This window comes from Hesperophylax consimilis, chromosome 6 (genome assembly GCF_061612785.1).
Source record: "Hesperophylax consimilis isolate HC1 chromosome 6, BYU_Hcon_1.0, whole genome shotgun sequence".
Taxonomy (NCBI): Eukaryota; Metazoa; Arthropoda; class Insecta; order Trichoptera; family Limnephilidae; genus Hesperophylax; species Hesperophylax consimilis.
The window spans coordinates 32523969-32546883 of record NC_142841.1 but is presented as its reverse complement, the minus strand read 5'-3'; the positions used below and the strand labels follow the sequence as shown (position 1 = coordinate 32546883).

The following is a 22915-nucleotide window of genomic DNA, read 5'->3' as shown; positions in this document are numbered from 1 at the left end:
CATATGAATACGTCCTTGAAATATTCCGAGCATATAATACATAAAATAAATTAATTAAAATGAATGAATTTTTACATATTTTAATTTTTTAAACTCAATGTTTCCATTTTATTTCTGTGCTTTTGTATATTGTTCTGTAATTGTTACCTTTTTTATATTTTTGTAAATCTTTATAATTGTTTGTAAAATTTCTAATTTTTTAATTCGATGTTTCCATTTTTATAATGCATAAATAAAAAAACATAATCATGTGCAAATACTATAATATATGGATGTTGAGAAAATTTAAGAAATAAACTTAATACAAAAGTATATACATATAATGGTCTGGATTACAAAAAGGGTGACAAATCGAAAGCATTAAAATTACAAAAAATCTGTGGTCTCAAAACACCGCATGCATAGAAAATCAAATGCCAGAGAAAAATTTCCTGAATAAAAACAAAAAAAATAATTATATATTGCCAGATGATAGAGGGTTGAAATGTGACTGGTGGCCGGTCAGGCGATGGTGTCTTCGCAGGGAACTCTTGTCATTGAACGCCTTGTCACAGTCGGCACACTTGTAGCTGCGGCCGGTGTGAGTCACCAGGTGACGACTTAGACCTGTAGCCAGGAAATTGATATTATCACAAAACGTCAATGTGACATGGATGAAAGGGTTCCAAGACAAAACAGAACATTGAAGAAAAATAATGAATCTAACATAGTCCTTTATCATAATTGTTCTGTTTCATCACTGTTCTGTTTTATCCGGTTACTGGATCAAAGATAGGTCATGGAGATGTTTGAAAGAGCAGTATTTGGGATCGAGGTTCTAACCATGGAGGAAAGAAGGGAGAGGAGATGGCACTAGGGCGACTTTAACAATGAAGTGCAGTGAGAAATTTTATAAAAACCATACAGGAAGAAAGTTAAAAATTAGAGATGACATTACTTTTCACGAGTAAGTATTTTTACTGTTGTTTTTTTATAATAAATCATTTCCGCCATATGTTTCTGGTACACGATTTGTGATAGCCGACTCCTTTGAAGTACAATACAGAAATGTTGAAAAGAAATAATGGGCTTTAACGAAAGAGAGCTAAGAGCTCACAATTGCATAGCATTGGTTTGTTAGATGGGACATTGTTATTCCGAAAGGTTGATCTAGCGGCAATCACAATTGCATGAATTAAATAAAATAAACATTAAAATACATTTTTATCGTCTAATATATGTCGCCTGGATTGAAAAATATTATTATTTAAATAAAATCTTTACCGCTGGAAGGATGGGTGTGTCAATTTTAAATCCTCCCCACCTGTCCCACATTTCAAACTTCGTCATCTCCACAAGCTGACAACAAAAGTCTCAGGAAATATTTGTATAACCACCTCCTCTCCCTTCTTTCCTTAATGAATCTAACTAACCACTAGATAATATAAAAAGAGCAGATCTTGCAGATTTAGTAAACCCATCCAGATGACGATTTTGGTAGCTCATTTCTTATGTGAAATCCTCAAATAGTAAGAACACGCAAGAAGTACTAATTATTGTAATTATTCCAAATGTGCAGATAAGTGGATTCAAAATAACAAGTCCATATATTGAATGTTTCTTGCCATCATTTTGTTCAAAACTATGTTCAAAATTGAACTGCGGTTTTGACTAGATCAGAGCAAACTGAATCACCTGGACATATTCTAGGCAGGGGCGGCTAGTGACTTTTCAGTGAGCTAGAGTGGTAAGATTTAAAAATTCGATTTTCTACATGTTGTTGTAACTGAAAATCTATCTACATATATAAAGAACAGGCCTGTGGCGGGCAGTGCAGGTTTGATTTTTTATTCAAATCTACAGTTTTATTCTGAGCTTGTTGAAATTTTGCAAACTTGACCTTCAAAACAAGAGGAAGGTGACTGTGTACATGATATTTGATTATTGGATAAAAAAACATTTAAATTCATGTTTTCTTAAGATTTTGACTGTTTTCCGTTTTTATTTTACTATAAAATACCTTTGCAAATTCACATAACCTAAAATGGCGGGAACTTGGCGTGATATGGCATCTGAATACCAAGTGTTATCGGAAGATGAATCTTATTAAACTGACAGTGAGTACTTCATTGCCAAACTGGACAAAGGTTCTAAAGACTGTACTGTGTGCAGTAACAGAAAGATTCCAGGGGGAAGATGCGAAACAGTGTGGTTTTGTGAGACCTGTTCCAGAAAACCTGGTCTCCACCCTGGAGAATGTTTTAAAAACTACTATGCTATGTAAAAATATAAGTAGTGCATAATTTTTTCTGTAAACTATTTTTTATTTGAAGAATAAATCATAACGAATGAATTTTTAACGATTTTTTTTGTAACTGCCAACCAATAAATTAATATTTAGCCATTATTTAAATTAGAGCTAGCTGACAACAAATATTAAAAAATAATGGAGTGGTAAGGGTTAAAGCAGAATTTTGATACATTCAAAATAAGAGAAAAATTACAGCTAATTTAAAAAAAAACTGTATTATAAATAAATTTAATTTTTTTGTGTGAAGAATCCAGTAAAATCTTACCATTGCTAAGTCACGAATCGCCTCTGCTCTTAGGTAGGGGTATTTAAAATCACATTTGATGATATGTATATACAAACACATGCGTATTCGACTGCAACATTGTGTAAAAATTTCAAAGCAATCAATCAGTGAAGAACTTTTGGTGATTTAAGATTTTGAACCAACAAACATTTACTTATTTGCTAAATAAAAGGGACAGGGACACATGTTCCCCATGCGGTGATATAGTTTGTGAGATTTTTTTGATGGCCCATCCTATAAAGCTGCCATTCTCAAGCGGCATAAAGTTTGAAGACTATACATCAGCATACCGCACTTAGGATATTACCTGAAGCATGGCAGAATATCTTAGGGCACAGGTTACAGCGGTGTAGCAGCAAGGCGGGGCGCGGTTCAATGTGGCTGAGTTGGTGAGTGCGCAGGGCCTCCCGCTGCGTGAAGCCCTTGTGGCACGATGGGCAGTTGAAGGGCTTCGAGCCTGTTGGACCAGATACACTTTTAATTTTATCACTTGCGCATTACCATGGGCATTTTTTATACAAGGTGTTCGGAAGCTCATATTACAAGCGGAGACTGGTGATTCTACATCACATTTGGAATCGATTTTGTGGAATGACTGTTTTTGATTTGAGCTTTCATTTTCAAGTCCAAAGATGGAAATTTTTAGGTCAAATAAAAAAAAAAAAATGTTTCTAGGAGATATTAGTATGCAGTAGCACCTCTAATTGTAGGTTATGTTAGTTGTTTGGGTTAAGTTAGGTTTTCAAGGTTTTAAATGATTCTGCAAAATTCGTAAGTTCACCTATTAAAAATGTACCAGTTTATGCATTTATGTAGTATGGAACTCACTGGAATGTATGAGAAAGTGTCGATAGAGGATTTCTTTCTGTGCGAAGCTCCTCTGGCAGATGCCACACTGGAAGGGCTTCTCTCCTGTGTGAATGCGCTCGTGCCTCGTCAGTGCCGAGCGAGACGGGAACCACTTCTCACACTCGGAACATGTCACTCTGCAAACAATGGGGACATAATAATATATCAATCAATGGTGGAGATGTGGTGCTAGAGAATAGTGCTTGGAATATCATGCATAGCCAGACTGTCAATCTAACTATTGGATACTATACTGGAAGAACTAGGCATCTAAAATAGTCTGTCCGTAAGATACTTTGTTCATGATCAATGGAAAAGAGGAAGATTGCAGCTTGCAGCTTCGCTGAACTGATCAAGTTTCACAAGTAACTGGGAGAAAAGTGGAGAACCCTGGTTCGTCAGGGCAATGACAATGTAGCAGTGGCATCAACTGAAGAGAAATTATTTTCATATTGAACGCAACAGTTAAATCAACAGATTATTAAAATGTATATGGACATGGAAACTGGTTTGGGTACAACGGTGCATTAGTTTAAGGAGGACTTACCCTCGTTGCTGGGAGTGAACGGAGGAGTGTCTCCGCAGCTGAGCGATGCGGGCAAAGGAGCGCGGGCACTGAGTGCACTGGAAAACCTTCAGCTCCCCATTCACGTCCCGGACTGAGTCGGTGTTCACCTACAGGAGTCACAAGATCAACATGGTGAATATTAATCATGCTAAATTGGAATTTTTTTAATTAGGATTGGATGGATGAAGTGTGCAAAGACATGTAATATTGCTGACGTCAACTGTGAACAACAAGTGTTCCACTCTTGTTCGCCCACTAAGGTTCCTTGTTCAAATCCCATAGCGCATAATGGAATTGAAAATATGGGCATGGATTTCATTTATTTCTTGTAATTAGAAACTACTTTCTAAGTTATAATGGTTCATTCACAAATGGGGCGTTCTAATAGGCTAGTTAAAATTAACATGTGTGCTTTAGAAAAAATTCCTGCATTCTTAAGGTAAAAAATGAAAACCCAAACCTTAGAATTGTGATATCGACACCAAACTGTATAAATAAAAAATAAATCAAATTTATATTTAGGTAGAAAGGCGATCTTCTTTTTTATCCCAAATATTAACATGACAGATTTGATTTTGATGGAGACCACAGGAGCCTTTAATTCCAATGATGTAAAAGCGATTAAAGATGTACGGCGATTTGAAGTAAAAGAGAACTAATAGTTAACGTACATTGTATATATAGTACACATTAAAGAATATTCCTGGCATAAATAAAAGCAATGAGAAACGGTTCCCTAGATAAAACGGAGAGCTAAAGTCGGTAGCGGAATCTTTGATTGTGATTGTTATTTATTAACATAAATCAAGCCACACCTTCTGCGGAATTAATTTTATAAGTTTTAATGCAATTCTTAGCACTCATTAATTACATGTATCCTCAAAATAAGGAATTTGAGTCCATTTTTTGTTTTAATATTATCAATGTCCACATTCAAACTTAAATACCATTTGAAAAAAAAAAAAATGTTTTCATTGTTAAATTAATTCTCCAAGTTTGAATTTTTTTAAGCCCATTATAGAATTCTTATACTAAGTGCATTCCTTTTTATATTTTCAATAAAATTAGGTTACCTCTTCATCCTCTGTGGTCAGCTCCATCAGTAACACGGAGCCGTCCTCGGTGGTGACCTCAACGTGAGTAGCTCTACCTGTGGCTGCTGGCAGCAGTCTCACGCTGAGGGAGTCGTCCCCCCCTTCTCCAGCCACCTCCCCCTCTAGCTCGGTGCCCCCGCCCCCATTGTCTTCCGCGCCAGCCACTAGAGAGGCTCGCACCGCTGCTGCCACCGCTTCCAGTTCAAGGCCATCGGCTAGGTGCTCATCCTGAATGAAAAATCATTTATAATTTAAATAATATACATGCAAATTTGATCCCTAAAGTGGTTTTTTGCTCAGTTTTACTTTGCTTCTCTACACTTTTTACACTCCACTATCAAATTTTGTTAGAGATTTCCCGGCTGCCCCAGAGAGCCAACTAAAATACAGGACTTGATACGATTGTGCGTTCAGATTGTTCTTGTAAACGCCCTCTTCACAATAAAACACTTGTCTTTATTTAGACTTAACACTCCTATAATCAGGAATGAGTGTGTAGGACGGCATGGAAGTTAACGTCCTCGCTCCTGTTATGCTCTCAAAATCTCTCTGTTGTTAGACACCTCGCTGCTAGTCCACGTCGGTTTTGAACATGGAGGGGCAAACCTAAATCTCTTGGAGAACTCTACAAGCTGTATGCGCTACTAGCACTAGAGCCATCCATGCTACATTTTTTTATGCAAGCGTACCGACTGCTCCCAACCGTCTGGAGCCAGTGAGACTATGGTATCTCCAATTGGGGTACGTTGTGAGGCTGAAGGTAGTGGAGAGGGGGAGAAGTTGGGGAAGAGGAAGGTGGGGGAGAACCCACCTATTCAGATCTGCTCACCAAACAGGGCTTAAGTCATTTCAAGCAACTTTTCAATTCTGAATGGTGGTCTTTAACCGGGGTGATACTGAGAGTATCTTCCACTCTGGAACGTGCCGTAAGTATACTAAAAACGTAGCTCGAACTACCACAATATGTATAGGTTGTAACAGTTTCAATATTACCCCTGCAACTTAAGGTTGACTCATTAATAGTTGGAACTGCGGACCGCCTACCCATCGGTTGTATAGCCGTCTATTTTGGTAGGGAAGCTAGCAGCGCCACAAGCGGAGAAGGAGATAACCAGTACTCAAGGGGAAGCAAGGAGGAACGGTCCACTGAAAGATTGAGGATGAACTCCAGACGACATTATGGACCGATATTTTGGAACCTGTTAGCTAGCTGATGTTTGCTGGACATCGTGCTTAGTCATTATAAATTTTGTGAATTCAAATCCTTGAATTTACATGGCGCTCTTCATAAGTAACAAGATTAGATCTTACTGTCATATTTAATGTCACTCTTTTACGAAATAATGCTTTACAATAAATTCCGATGTGGAAGTGATTCCTCGAACCTTGCACGCGCTCAGAGATATTGTTCAGTCTTAAATTTAGCGCACTAAGGTAGTATGTAGTAGGTTTCGGGAGATGGTCATTCCAAGGGTTCAGTAAAATCATAGAATTTTTTTTTTGTGAACACCTCAGAGTCCCAACTACCCGGAGTCATTGGGACCAATTGGAGTAAGTACTATTGGATCGGTTAAGGAATGGCAACATGATTTAAATTGAGATCAACGATAATTAAAGATGAATGTAGAATATTGATTGTCAAAAAGATCGAAGAGCGGAAGTCGACTCAACTTTTAAAAATAACCATTTGGTAAAATATATTACAGGTAGGCAGACTAATCCGGGCGAGACTTACATCCTTGAGCTGATCCTCCTGTTCCTCGGACAGCTCCCTCTTTAGGGTACAGTGGTGGCTGGGGTCCTCAAGGGTGGGCTGCGGCAGGGAGATGTTCCCCTCCTCCCGGCTGCCCTCCTGGCTACCCTCCACACCTTCCTCGTCCTCTTCTCCATCCACTTCTGCCTCTCCTTCCTCGGGCTAATTAAATTACATATCTATAAAAACAACAATGCCAAAACATTGTACAGTGAAACTCTCTTAGGATTTCTGCATTTCAGTTGCTTTTAAGATCACTTTGAGAGATATTTAGAGTCGTCAAGTTGCTATTAGGTGGGTTTTCTGATAAACTAATCTGACTCGGAACGTTTCCGAATATACTGAAATACCGGCCCTTATAAATCGAATTATCTATCAAAAACATTGTACAGAGAAACTATCTTTTAACCCCTCCGACTTTTCGCGAACTTGAAGCTAAAATGTCTTTATCGAAATGTCAATTTCACGAAAACGTTGTGTTATTACCGCCTCACAATCAAAGCTCTATAAATGAAACATTACTGAACGGAGCCGAATAGTAAAAACTGTTTTAGAAAGGTTACAAAATAGGCTTTCAAATTGTTGTATCATAAATAAATATTAACATTTGTAAATATTTAAATTTAGAATGGAAACATGAAAAAATTGTAAAAATGACTCACCTGTAATGTTTTATGTAAAAACGATACTAAAATCACGGATAATGTAAAAAAAAAAACACTTATTTCATCGTACAAATGTACAATAAACAATTCTGTCACTTCACTTTTTGACCATTTCATACAAAATATATTTTTTAAAAAATAATTAAACTTGCGAGGCGGGTCGGCACGTCAAACGGCTTTCTTGGCGTCGTTTTACGATTTGGCGGGTAAAATTTGCTTCCACTGAGTAGGTCTTTTTACGGGTTTCTATGGATAACTTTGAATAGAGATGTGAAGCTTCATTCAATACGAATATTCTACTTCTTGTTTTAGGGATGTCACTAGAAGAATAACGGAGTTATGACGATTTTTGTAGAAACACACGCGTTGACGTGTAAACACGCTTATTGTACTTGACTGCTATCGTTATTTTATCGTGTATATCTGCTTACGTTGCTGACCGGTTAAGGTTAACTGGAAAAAAGTACTTATGTGGGAAAAACTTGTATTATTTGGGTTCCAAACCAGGCCATATTTAAACATGGGGCAAAAAAACTAACATTAAAGTTTAAAACTTCATTTTTGTCGGTTTAATAGTACTTAGTTATATTTGGTTTAGATACGGTTGGTGTTTAGTCTTGAAATAAGAATATGCTGGGTTCCTACCGGAATGTCATTTATCCAGTTCCTACCTTTCCGAAACCATCACCTTGCCGGAAAACTATTTGAATTATGGAACATGACAATTGCAAATAAATAGTGCAAATTCGAGTGTGATTGTTTTTTTAAAACAGGGGAAGGATTCGAACTATCGTAGAAGAGAGTTGTTAGTGAAAAGTAAAAAGTTGACCATCTATCTTGGAAGTGCATAATACCGCTTTATTAATTTCATTGTGACGATAATTACCTCGAGGTATGGCGGAAGAATTCACTATATTGTGATTTTGTTATGTACTCCTTCGCAGATATACAGTGATAAGTGATTGGTCATCTCGTTTTCCAACCTTCCATCCATTGTTCTTTCCTACACAATAGTGGGTGTTGCCACTTAGCACACATATTGTGCAGGAAACTTTTATTTATTATTTTGGGATTTTTAATATACGCAAAATATATTATATTGATTGGATTAGAGTTATAAGAAATCCAATATCGAAATCCATACATATGAATGTTTGAAAGTAATCCGGATATTGATTATTTTTAAATAGACAATGAAAATTGACAACCGTACTCTGCCAGTGAATATGTTCAGCATTTAGGTGCTTTAAACATTCAGCGTTGTGAAAACTGATGGGAAAAATTGTCAGGTGGCAACTCTTAGATCATTTGTACATGGAGATACTTACAAGTGACTCTAGTTTTGTGCGCGTAGCATACGCGCCGCTTGTGTGTACACCACAAACAATTTGGTAGTGTTCGTACACAACGCCACGCATCGACTATGGGTTTGACATCCATTGCACGCTACTGACAGTATTGGTAGCACGCAACGCGAGTTACATTCGCATCTATAAGTTACATGTTTGACAGAAATGACTTGAACGTGATTTAAATGTTAAATTTGTTCTGGATGTGAGAAAATATCCATGTTTATATAACTATAATTTACAAGAATATGTTATTAAGGATTTAGAGATTAAGAATTGGAAAGAAAAGTCAACTTGACTTCTAATTCAAATTGACTTCTAATTCAACTTGACTTCTAATTCAACTTGACTTCTAATTCAACTTGAATTCTCTTATAGTTCCTTGGCGGGGACGAATGCTCTACGATTAACACTTATTTTGATGTACGAATGAATCTAAAATCTTCTTACAGATCGTGTTTTATGCTTATAATAAAGAAAAAGAAGAACAATATTGTCTTCATTGCTAGTCATTTGACATTGTATTAACACCACGGCTGCACATGAAAAAATGATGAAGTTTAGTATAATACAGATAGCATATCGGTAGGCTACTTGTGGTTGCGCCACAGTCAAGCAGCTTGTAAGTATTTCTGTGTATGAAGGTCCTCAGTGTGTCAGATTTCATACTAAATCAGGATTCAATAATTTTCACCACTAATTTTCAAGAACTCCAATATAACGGTGCTAAAAAGGATGAAAGCCTTCAAATGTAACACATCATCTTCTTATGTTCAAAATAAAGACTCACAATAACAAAAGTAACACTGGATCCCATGACTTGGTCACTGGTCAAGTTCCCCAGTTGGTCGCACTCATCTTCACTCTTGGAGGCTCCTGACAGTAGTCTTAAGTGCCTTCGTAGCTTCAGATCCGAGGTCTCACACTTCTTCCGGAAGGTGCAGTACTTCTCTAGCTGGTAGCGGCATGGGTGACATATCATGTTGGGTAAACCATCGTCCTCCAAAACCTGGAAACGTTAATACAAAAAAATTGATAAGACTGACATTCCATATTATCTTCTTTATGAATATTTATGCAATATTTGTACAAATTCATATAAATAAATACTAAATTACATAGTTTAGCATTAATTGGCTGTCACAATTGACTCATTATTCAGAAATTACGGTATTTTTTAAATTAGAACATAAAGCAATACAGAGATAATTAAATTTTTTAAATAAATATTTATCTGTCAGATTGGGAAGATTTTCCCGTTTTAGGACAGTCGTCAAGTTTGCGTATTTATTGGCGGCAAATCTTAAATTAAACGGGATAAAAAGTGTAAGACAAACAATCAATTTGATGCGTAAAAGTTGTCATTTCAATACATAGCAAGTATAAAATTTGTGGAGAACACAAAAATAAAAAAATAACCTCAAAAATAATATTTTATATGCAATTCTTTACCTCCAATGCAACGCATGCCATAATACGAATCGGTAGAGGAATGGGTTCGTCATCGTTGAAAATTGGTACCAATTGTTCTTCTTTTGCCAAGCAGAGTCGACATAGATCGTCTAAATTGACAATCACATCATTATCGTCTTCTGTCTTTTTCCGGCCGTAGGTTTTCATTGCGAATCGGTAATCGAGAAATCGACTTTTATTATTTGAAAATGAAAATGCAGATCCCTGCACACCGCGCCACGCTGCCTGTTTTACCTTTATAGAAATGATGGTTTCTTATCTGATTTATCGGCGACGCTGTTTTACCGACATTACAGACGGAAGGTAGAGCTTTCAGAAAGTGCCGTTCAGCGACGAAGATGTGCGACTAATTTTTCAGCGGCAATTTGAAATATTTGTTGGATCAATATTCTAAGTAACAAAAACAGTTTTTTTAATAGCATATTTTCTTTATCAAATATTTTATATAATTCAAGGATTCTAGAGCGTGCGTAGCATCAAATCAGTGACAAACTTTAATAAAAAGAAGATAAATCACAAATGAATATCTGAAGTTTATAAATGTGGCCGGTTTTTGATCTGTTTCAGCTTGTGAAACAATAAATTGTGATCAGCTGCCACGCATGCTAACATGATAAGTGATTACTAGCCATTTACTCAAAATTTTGACGTTTTAAGTGTAAATAAAAATGATTTCTTAGCCCCAATTAAAAAAATTAAACAAAAAAAAACAGATTTTACAAATACAATTATTCTGAAGGGATGTGCCTACCCGTAAATGTTACCTCTCTTACATATTATTTTTTATTACAGATAAACATATGTTTTTTATCATTTCTCTAATATTTTACTCAACTCTGGAAAATTCCCCGACGGATGGAAAATCTCAAAGAATACGCCCATACACAAAAGCGGTAATAAATCGTGACAGATCTGTGGCGATTTTTTCGGCACTGGCCAAATTATTTGAACCTATCATTCAAAAATATATAAGCAGATCAACAACGACTAATTTTGTGGTATTCACGGATTATGTCTCACATATTTTGGACAACAACAAACAAGTAGACGTTTCTTATAATGATTTTGCGTAAGCTTTTGACAAATTAGATCACCTCATATTACTAAACAAATTTGTAAACATTGGTTTATCACACCAACTGATTTTGTTATTCCATAATTATTTGTCTAACAGAAAAACTTCGCTCCAAAACCTTACCTCACACATTCTGGGGTCCCTCAAGGGTCCAATTTAGGACCTCTATTATTCTCTATGTTTATAAATAACATAGCTCTGTTCATAAAATTCGATTTGCTCACGATATTAAACTATATACCAGTATAACGACGAAAAAGGACTCCAATCACTTACAAATCGATATCGACAGAGTGGAGTAATTGAAATAAACTTTACTTTAACAGCGGAAAGTGTACAATTATGTGCTTTACAAGGGCAAGGAATACACTGTACTAGTGGTGTAACCTTCTGATTTTCTCACTGGAATGCTAGGACTAGATTAGACTAGAAACCTAGACTTTAAGAGAAAAATTGCAACGTGTAGCACATGAGCTGCTCAAAGGTCACATTTGCATGTTTTGGAGCTGTTTCTGCTATCGTGGTACGAGAACACGCCGTCAGATGGAATGCAGGAAAACACTTCTTCTTGTTGACATATAAATTTATTAATTCACAATATAATTGCAGAGGATCTTATTTTCCTCTGCTAAAACTTAAACTGAAAGAAATAAAGGTCTAGTTTCCTCTATTCTTCAGTTTTCCCTAGGTTTACATAAACCTAGTAATTATCTCACGACTGACTGCGTAGGTACGTCTGTACCTACCCGTCATAGCAACACTGCAATACTGTCCTTCTTCTGGGAGGTATCTGTATTTAAACTAAATTCTGAAGGACATTTTACCAAAATAAAGATGTTCCACCCGCTCGTTGGCAAACAACATTCTTAACATAAAATAAAATGCACTAAACTATTCTTAATGATACAAACGTGACTTAAACAATACAAATATTTTAAAGGGATTATTTTAAGGGACATGAAACTTTATTTGGGGTTTTTATTACTATGGGACAGGGGTGGGAAAGGTATTGGCAAATATTTTTAGGCATAATGGTTTAACTAGGGTCATCATAAAATAGAAAGCGAACAGCTCTATTTGAAAACTGCCGCTGCTTGCAGTAAAATGTCACTAATTCTTAAATCATAAATGATACACAAACAAGACAATATCTTTATAAAAATACCAGGCCAATGAATTGTTTTATTGTAGGGTCGAATCTGCAAATGTGGGAAACTACACTAAACTTGAAAATACGAACTGTGGGAACTGGCTTGAAGGTTAAATTTTACTGAGCAATATGTAATAGTCGCATTCTGGAAGATACATACCTCCTCCCGTGAAGATACTTCACAAAATAGGCAAAGAATGCGACTGTTATCTTTATTAGGTACCTACTGCTTGTCTACGAAAATTACCAGTTAAATTTATTAAAATGTCTAAAATACAAATATTTATGCTACTCTTAAAACTAAAAATTCCGTGGAATATGTAAATCTTATGACTAAAAATTGTGTAGTAGGTAATGTCTTAAAACTAGAAATTCCGTAAAAAATGTAAATCTTATGACTAAAAATTGTGTAGTAGGTAATGTATTAAAACTAGAAATTCCGTAAAAAATGTATATCTTACTGACTGACTAAATGGTTGTAGTAGGTAATTTCGCATTCACCTCCACCCTTAAACCCGCCTTGAGCATGTATGTATGTAATATTTTGTATTAATTTCTTCGCACTTTCTACTGAATTTACACTATCTAAATAGTCGTTCATGTAATGTTTTGTTTTTATTGCTTCGAAGGCCTGGGGATACTGAGATAAAAATTGATCCGCGTTTTTATTTTTTACGAATTGCGCCGAACAAGGTGATGATTTTGCGCCAAAAATTATAAGAAGGGAAGAAACCGCGTCACGCGCCTCTCCTTTTAACGCTTTTTGTAATGTATATAAATTTTTGCTGTCAGATACTTTTAAGAAGTCTGTGGTATGATGGAATATTAATTTGAACGCAATCCATTCAATTGGATTGCCGTTAAATGTAGGAAGATCATTAACTTTGGGCCTGGTATTATATAAAGATATTGCCTTACCAATTGATTCCGCGAGACGTTCTTCAGTTATAGCAGGTGTTGGTCCCTGGAATCGGCCCTGCGACTCTGGCCACTGTTGCCCGTCGCGTTGCTCTGCTAAGTTGAATGGCTGCACTGATGTAGGCAGCTCCCAGCAGCTACTGCTTGGCTGCTGATGCTGCGTCAACTGCAGCTGAAGAGATTGCCCTACCAAGGGCTGCTGATGTGATGTTCCTCTGGGTGGGAGTACCTCATACCGCCCGCCCTGCTGCTGCTGCTCCAACCGCTGTTCCAATTGCAGCGGATGAGCCCGCTCTACCCGAGGTTCCATTTGCGACGGGAGAGTCTGCCCTGCCAAGGGCTGCTGCTCTGAGGATCCTTTTTGTGGGAGTAATGTGTACCGCCCACCCTTGTGCTGCTCCAACCGCTGTTCCAATTGCAGCGGATGAGCCTGCTCTACCCAAGGCTCCCTTTGCGACAGGAGAGTCTGCCCTGCCAAGGGCTGTTGCTGTGCAGTTCTTGTGGGCGGTTGTAGTGATAACCGCCCATCATGGAGCAGTTCCTGTTGCTGCTCCATTTGAACTCGAAGAGGCTGTTCATCGTGATCTCCAAGTTCTGATGATGAACTGTGATGTGACTGGTCCACCCAGTCATTGACTCTATCCTTGAGAGTCCGTTGCGAAGTCCTTGATGCAGCTTCTAAAACGAGCGCCGCATGTTGCTCCTCTGCTTCCAAGACTGACATTGCTGCAGCCATCTTTACTTCGGAAGCCTTTGCTTCCGCGGCCATCTTTGCTTCAGCCATCTCCGTAAGTAGGCGGGCCTTTTGTCTCGTGATGTGCACCTTGGTTGCTGAAGCTTTTATTTGAGCCTCCATCCAGCTCCTGCTGGTTCCCGTCTTGCTGCCGCAGACAGATGACGTCTTTGAGTGTTGTCCCGCTTCCATGATGCTGCTGTTCCCGATGCGGCTCGAAGGACCATATGTTTCTGCTATCGTGGTACGAGAACACGCCGTCAGATGGAATGCAGGAAAACACTTCTTCTTGTTGACATATAAATTTATTAATTCACAATATAATTGCAGAGGATCTTATTTTCCTCTGCTAAAACTTAAACTGAAAGAAATAAAGGTCTAGTTTCCTCTATTCTTCAGTTTTCCCTAGGTTTACATAAACCTAGTAATTATCTCACGACTGACTGCGTAGGTACGTCTGTACCTACCCGTCATAGCAACACTGCAATACTGTCCTTCTTCTGGGAGGTATCTGTATTTAAACTAAATTCTGAAGGACATTTTACCAAAATAAAGATGTTCCACCCGCTCGTTGGCAAACAACATTCTTAACATAAAATAAAATGCACTAAACTATTCTTAATGATACAAACGTGACTTAAACAATACAAATATTTTAAAGGGATTATTTTAAGGGACATGAAACTTTATTTGGGGTTTTTATTACTATGGGACAGGGGTGGGAAAGGTATTGGCAAATATTTTTAGGCATAATGGTTTAACTAGGGTCATCATAAAATAGAAAGCGAACAGCTCTATTTGAAAACTGCCGCTGCTTGCAGTAAAATGTCACTAATTCTTAAATCATAAATGATACACAAACAAGACAATATCTTTATAAAAATACCAGGCCAATGAATTGTTTTATTGTAGGGTCGAATCTGCAAATGTGGGAAACTAGACTAAACTTGAAAATACGAACTGTGGGAACTGGCTTGAAGGTTAAATTTTACTGAGCAATATGTAATAGTCGCATTCTGGAAGATACAGGAGCATATTACGTTTAATCTCCCAGATAACTTCACCAGAGCTAGGCAGCACTGGCTTTTTATTTTCCAAGAGGCAGGACCAACCTACCAATGATGCTTCTGGGGAGAATGAATGCTATGCTATGCTTTTAAACCAACTTCCTTTAGAGAGAGACATTTTTCAGTTAAACTTCGATGAATTCAAGATTAGAATAAGTATTTTTTAATGATTAATGTTTGTAATTGATTAATGTACTCGTATGTGTGTAATCATATAAATGTAGTAAAATGTTATTGGAATCACTATTTTTCAGAAAATAAAATTATCGTTATGCTTGACAGTTGACCACAATTCTATTAGAAGCTGAAACGGACCGAGAATCTGAAAAAATGGCGCTGATCGTCCATTTTATGGTTGTCCCATCCCGTCCGAAGTTATTTTGCCTGAAACTGATCACAGCACATATGCAAGTTGGGAGGCGGGTTTCGGTACCGCCGCCCCGGCAATCATTTATTGGATAACTAACAGCTCTGCCATAGGTCACCCCAAGGGGTTTGCTGTTTGGTGATTTGACAGGGGTGCCCGGGTTCATCAGGTGAGGTGTGTTCAGGATGCATCTGCCCACCACTTGCGAGGCGTGCCAGATCGGGAGAGGCTAGTTTGGGGAAACCCTTTGACCTATCCAGCTGGTCTCTCGACCAATCGCTTAGCGCTGCTGCGGGAGGGATATATTCATATGTCCATCACTCCTGGACACACTAATCCTTAGAGTCCTACCCAACCCTCATAAATTTTACCTCCTAGAACTTCCTCTCTTCAAAAATACCCCCCACACAGCATCCCCAAAGATGACATAGACCCTCAGGGAAAATATTATCCTCAGGGCCTCTTGTGTGGGGTTAAAATGTAAAACAAAAAAAACAACTGAATTAATTTTTGTCCAAACTTGCCCTGAAAGTATTGATTGTAGTAAAAATGCCATAACTTTTTGATTATGTATTTATTTAATATAATTTTTCTTATGTTAACATTGAACCACTCAAGTAAAAACAAAAATGTTTATAAATAAAGTCTTAATTTATTTTTGATTTTAAATTATTGTCATCCAGGGTAGGTCTTGTTAGAATAAATAGTGACATAAATGGTGATAATGGGTTAAATGTGATGGAGTTTGAAAAACCGCCATCTTAACTTTTCTTTAAAATTTAAATAGAAACAAAATTATTGAAGAAAAAGATAATACTAATAAATCTAAACGAAACGTGAAACAGAACAAGACACAGAAAAATAAAAAAGATAACCCGACTCAACTGGGAATTGAACCCAGGATCTGTCTTACCGGGATAATGTCTTTAACCACTCGACCATTCGGAACTAATTATTAAAAGATAGTTTTAAACAAAGTTTGTTTTCTGAATTTCGCAAAGGAAATGCAAAATATCTGTTTGAAGACCTTTAAGAACTTTTGACCTGAAGGGTTTTTTTTCAATTTATTTTTCACAATGACCAAAACCAAGGTGGGCTTATATTTTCGTCATAAGCAAAAAGGCAGCTAGAAATTTGCAAGAGTAACATTCTAATATACAAAACCTGTCATGTGAATACAAATAATAAGTACACGTCAATATGACTTTTGTAAATTCCTAGCTGCCTTTTTACTTACGACGACAGTATAGTGAATATAGGTTTTTTTTTCATTAGAAGTAATAAGAGTGAATATAGCAAGGAAGAGGAAGAGATTAAAAGTAAACATTAAGTGTATTTTTTAATAAAAACTTTTTATTTTTTTATACAGAACAATTCTAAGGGTTAGGTTTACTAAACGTAAGTACACAAACCTGAAAAATTGAATCGAAATGTAAAACCACATAATATATATTATAAAACATAATATTACATTATTAAATAATGTTTATGACTGTATCTTTGGCACAAATTGTTACAATTTTACAACATTATAATCAGCTTTATTTAGTTACCATAAAAAGAAGAAAACAAATAAATTCAACATTATCACATAATTAGGCCAGACATTATTATTATTAATTAGGATTATTTTAATTCATGACCAACTATAAAAACAAACATTTTTGTTATGTTAACATTGAACCACTCAAGTAAAAACAAAAACAAAAATGTTTCTTCATAGAAATATTTTCATACTCTTTGCAAAATACCCTAAAACTCCTGTTTTTGTTAACATACATTTTTCATACTAGATGAGACCTTTAATTTACCATTCAAAATTTCACTTTATTCATTTTTAAATAAGGACGTCTAGTTCTACATAGGTTACTCACACTAAAAAAAACTAAGTTTGAACCACTGACATCAAAAGAGACGGACTTCGTGGTCGAGGGGTAAGGCTCTCGACTAACAATATGAAGGTCACGGATTCAAATCACGGCGTGCGCAAGTAAATTTTATTTGATGAATTTGTAGTATTTCACAATTTATTCATTTAAAATAATTTATAGTATAATTGCGGCATGTTCCAGAGTGGAAGATACTCTCAGTATTGCCCTGGTGTAGGACCACTATTCAGAATTGAAAGATTGCTTTAGCCGTGTTTGGTGACCAGATCAGAATAGCCAGGTACTCCCTCACTTTCCTCTTCCCATCTCCTTCCCGTCCCCAATGCCTTCAGCCTCACAACATACCCCAATTGGGGATGCTATAGTCTCACAGCTCCAGACAGTTAAGACTTTTGTGCGGTATTCACATTAAATCAAAAAAAAAACATGTCCTAACGTAAAATCTGTGTATCATTTTGACGAGCTGAAGGCAAACTACGTAAATCATCATTATGGAACCAGGAGCGCAAATTGAAATAACCAGACCCTGAGTAGAAAAACTAAAGTTCGTCAAAGCAAGTTAACGGTTTGCAGCGCAGTCCATTGTGAACCTTTCTGCACAGGGTCAGATTTTTCGTTTTTAACCGAACTGTCTACAAATCGGGTTGTGTAGTGAAGCAAACATAAATGAGGTGAGTAGATTATAATGCATTTGTAAAAGTGCCTAATTAAATAGTGTAACAAAATATATGATTTGGAAATAAGCCCGAACTTTTGTTTACCCGATTTGGGATTTGCAGGTTTTACGCAGCCAACAATTTGCGCGAGTAAAGGACTACTTATTAAGCAGATTTTATTTTCGAAGACTAGATACTGATAGGACAATGCGAGTTGCCTGTATACTGTCAGATTCATTTATCGACTCCCTGCTCCGCGCACTGGTTTGTTACCCTTTCCCTGATGAGCAGGAGGCCAACTATGTATCTTTCGAAACTTTCACAAACCCGTATTAACCCTTCCCTTACGGGGATAAATTTCACGTCCTCCGGTGCTATACACTTGGTAAATATTTACATATTGTAATACTTAATGCAATACCAAAAAATTTAAACCCTGTGTTTAGTCTATTTACAGAGATATTTTATTAATTAGAGACGATGTTCACTCAGTTGACAGCACCGGCAAGGAAAGGTTAAACCACGAACTTAATGGTTTGTTAACCCGAAAGGTAAAGAGTAGGCTCCCAGGTCTATTGTTTTCTTATGTCTATGCTATGAACTTATTTTAACAGTTCGTATTTCAGAGTAATGTAAAATATTATTTAAGAATCATTTTGTTAAAATATCCAACACTTAGAGAGATTCTACATAAGACATTCATAAAAAATAGTAAACAGACATTTATATTAAATATTAGCTGCAATATCGAAGACGGAAAAATAGACGGACCTCTTTAAAAAAACGGTATACATTTCATGTTATTTTGTGCGATCAGTAATAATTTTATTATTTCATAGTGCTTTCACACAAAGTATAGAATTCCGACTTAAACTTTAGGGCACACAATTCCCTACAGAGTATCGGACCATCCCAATTGTTCAATCTTTCCAGGTATTGATCCCACATATACTTACACAATCTAATTCTTATACATATCATTCAGTTTAGTATACATACACTTTAGTCAAAGTACACATTAATGGAACTTAACAATGTTAAAAAACAGGGCTTGGCTTAACTTATAACTAAATAAATAAATAAAGAAATAAATCAACAACAACAATGATCTTGTACCATTCGGATCACAGAGTGCTATATCTGTCACCAAACGATATGTCCTCATAAAACTCGTACTATCTCCTTTTCCGTTATGGTCAGACATATAACAGGGGTTTAGGATCGCAGGGGCCTATCTACAAAAACATAGTTTTGAGATAAATGCAAATAAAGATTGGAATCCTCATATGCCCAACAGTATTTCTTAAACAGCTGTATGTACGAGATGTGTCATTAATAAATATAATTATAATAATATATTAATTAATTAAATAATTAATAAATATAATTATAGCAATACCGAAACCAAGCTTAACTCAAAATACCAGTTTTCATAGTTAGGCCCCTGTATTCCTAAGCCCCAGATAATATAAAATAATATATTTAGAAAGAAATAACACCAAGTTTTCTCAATTCATTTAAAAGTTTATCATATATATATATAAATAATAATTCTATAAAACAGTTCACCCAGTCAAGTTTGCAAATTTTTTTACCATATCATTTTTATACACTACAAAAAATTGAAAAGAAAATTACATTCATAAAACGTTTGCCTAATGTGGTAAATACAGTTTACAAGAAAAAAAAAACCTCTCAAACTTTTCATATTTATGTCCATTTGATAAATCAAAATCTGAAAAAGTTTTTCATCTGCCTTCAAAAGCAGTATTTCATTTTGGGATACAGCTAAGTTATTTGTAATTAAATGTATCTATGCCCGACGAATAAAAAAAATTAACTTAAACAAACTGGACAGAGAATTAGTGCGAATTTGTAAGAATGAATTTGAAGTCAAATCTAGGGTGTGGTAAAATTGCCTGGCAGCCATCTTGTATGACAAACTTGGTATAAAAGAAACTTGCAAAGTGGTATGAAATGAACTACTTTAATTTTATATTTTTAATGCAATTATAACGGCTTATAATTGTTTTGGGCTATTTGATAAGACAGGGAATTGGACATGTTATTAAAAAAATTTAAGAAGTTTTTGGCATTTTTCAAACATGTTCCCCCTCACACCGCTGACCGCGGCTTCAAATTGTTCTCCAATAGCTCCGTCCAGGGTCTTTTAGGTTCATGTAAAAAAGGACCTATGAACTCCTCAGGCTAATTTGTACAGTTTTTTGAACAAACAGCTATTATCTGTAATATAAGTCGATTTGTTCGCTTTTCAGAACAGTTCACATTGTCTCATAGAAATCGTTGTATCTCCCCTACTGTCGTAATTAGAAATATGAACTAAACGTTGTTAGAAAGAAAGAATATCAAGCTTTACATTCAAATATGGAAGTTAACCCCAGAATAATTAAAATGTACACATCTATGAGACCAAAGGTTCCAACAACAATTTGAGAAAAATTTATGAAACTTTGTGAATTTATTAATTATTTTTATGTGAAATGTCAATAAAGTGAGGTGGCAGTAATGTTTATAATACATATGTCTAATAAAATATGTTTTTTTTTCGTTATCAGTATTTTTAGATCCGTGTTTAGATGAAAAACGTAAGGTGAGCCATTTTTAAAACTTTTTAAAGTTTGATTTAAATTTTTTATTATTTATTAAATTATATGTTTATTTCTGATAATAACAGTTGAAGGCGTATTTAATCAGCTTTAAAAAACTTTCAAGTTATTATTTTTCAGAAACGTTCAGAAATATCCCATTTATTGGATTTTATTGAGAAGTGGAAATACACACAAATTCTCCGACTTTCTGACAGCATCGTTAAGAAAAAATTATAATTGGAAATTTAATATGCCAGAAATGTAATATATGGTCAATATGCCAGAGGCCTGAAGGGTTAAATTAATGTGGTCTATAAACAACAGGTGTGGATTATCCAAAAGACAAAGCAGGCAATTGCGTATGATCAGGCTCCTCTTAAGGGCTAGAGCAAAGCATTAAAAAATTATAACAAAGCTCTCTTAAATTGCCTCTAAATATCAAAAAATATGTAAATGAAACTAAAAACTCTACATTAAACATGATAGTGATGATACTGGAATGAATCCATAATGACTTTAAGTAACTACAGACATGGAAATCACATAAAAGTTTGTCAATATTTGTGTATTCAAATTGCTTGTTGATTGATAATAGTAAAAACATAGTGGGAAATGGTTAGCAAAGAAAGCCCAAAAATTTTGACTTCCTGGGCCTAATCCGGCTCTGTAAACAACCCAGCGTACATAAAATTATCATTGATAAATACATATTATACTTAACACTGATAATAACATTATAAAATTGACAACTTTATTATGAATATAGGTGTTATTCATTATCTATGTTCAGGGCCGGCCCTATGTAGGCGTAATTGGAGCAATCCTCTCCAGGCGTCGACTGCCAAGGCGCTGATAATACCTAACACATTGTCCTTGAGATTAGTTTTCATAAAAACGGCGATACACAAAAATACAAATCACCCGAATATTATTGATTACAGTGATCACCTAGGCGTCTACTGGTTTCAACAAGGGGTGCAAAATTTGACTCACTCTAGGCGCCGTTTGGTTCAGTGCCGGCCCAGTCTATGTTTAAAACAAAACAAGATTAATATTAACAAATAATCTAAAGGGTCTAAGATCTAAAATACAACCATTCTAACCAATGATTAGTTTTAAAGTCTAAGGCAAATATGTTTTGGAAGATCTACTCATGGATATTATTATTTGTAATTTCAATGGGATATGTTGAAATGTACTTTTATTACTAAAACTAGTGATTATTTAAATGTGACAAAATGTTCTTAGTTTACTAAACAACCTACAAAATTATTACTGCTCAGATATCGGTTAAATAAATGAGTCCATGATAGTTTTAACCATAAAGTACAATGAGTTACATAATTACTGACTAGAAATTAAATAATATCATAAATGCATTTACAGATTATGCATTATGTAGGTAGAACCACATATTATAATACAGTTTAATTTAAAATAGGATAAAACAGAGAACAGTTGTCATATTAACACATTGTTGTCGAGACAAGTACAATTATGTAATTTTTTTTCTCAAAGTCCGTTTTTTGTTGTCCGCGGTGGATGTTAAGAAAAGAAGTTATTTTGGTTATTTATTGATGGATTTTATTGCCATCTGTTATATCACAGTTCACACTACACCAATTACTCTATGAGTAGATTATTGTTTATAATACCAAAATAATGTTACAAAACAATATAAATTGCTTCTGTGATTTATTTTTCTGCAAAATATAAGAAATAAACCTATTTGTTTTATATCCACTTGAGCGATTGGTTGTACATATATTTATATATACATATACCATATTATTTTATTTAAATAATTCCTCAAAATATTAATATGGAATCAAACTGCTTACTGCGGTTTAAAGCCAATGAATCCACCTCGATTTCGTCGTTTGTCCTATATTTTTAGGTTCTATAAATTTGCTCGAGTGGATATGAGTGTCATATGTCTTATGTCATTGAGCACATAATGGTCTGACAATAATCAGAATATAGTAAATAATGAATTTGTATTTCAATAAAATATACGAAAACTCGCATGGGAAGCTAATACATCACCTACGAAAGTCTTAAAATAGCTTGCAAAAATACCCAACAACAATATGTTAAGTATGCTTTGTTGTTAGTAATAATTTT

The 22915-nt window shown here is 35.5% G+C and overlaps 1 protein-coding gene across 1 annotated transcript; it reads right to left on the bottom strand.

Moving 5' to 3' along the window:
- Positions 1–300: 300 nt before the first annotated feature.
- On the bottom strand, positions 301–10529 carry LOC149423220 (uncharacterized). Its single transcript, XM_089632918.1, has 8 exons — positions 10307–10529; positions 9645–9863; positions 6823–7002; positions 5067–5315; positions 3973–4100; positions 3405–3562; positions 2884–3033; positions 301–606 (listed from the first exon to the last, which is right to left on the bottom strand). Exons 1-8 carry the CDS (start codon positions 10472–10474, stop codon positions 455–457), a joined length of 1404 nt encoding a protein of 467 aa, XP_089489044.1. The 5' UTR covers positions 10475–10529; the 3' UTR covers positions 301–454.
- Positions 10530–22915: the final 12386 nt, after the last annotated feature.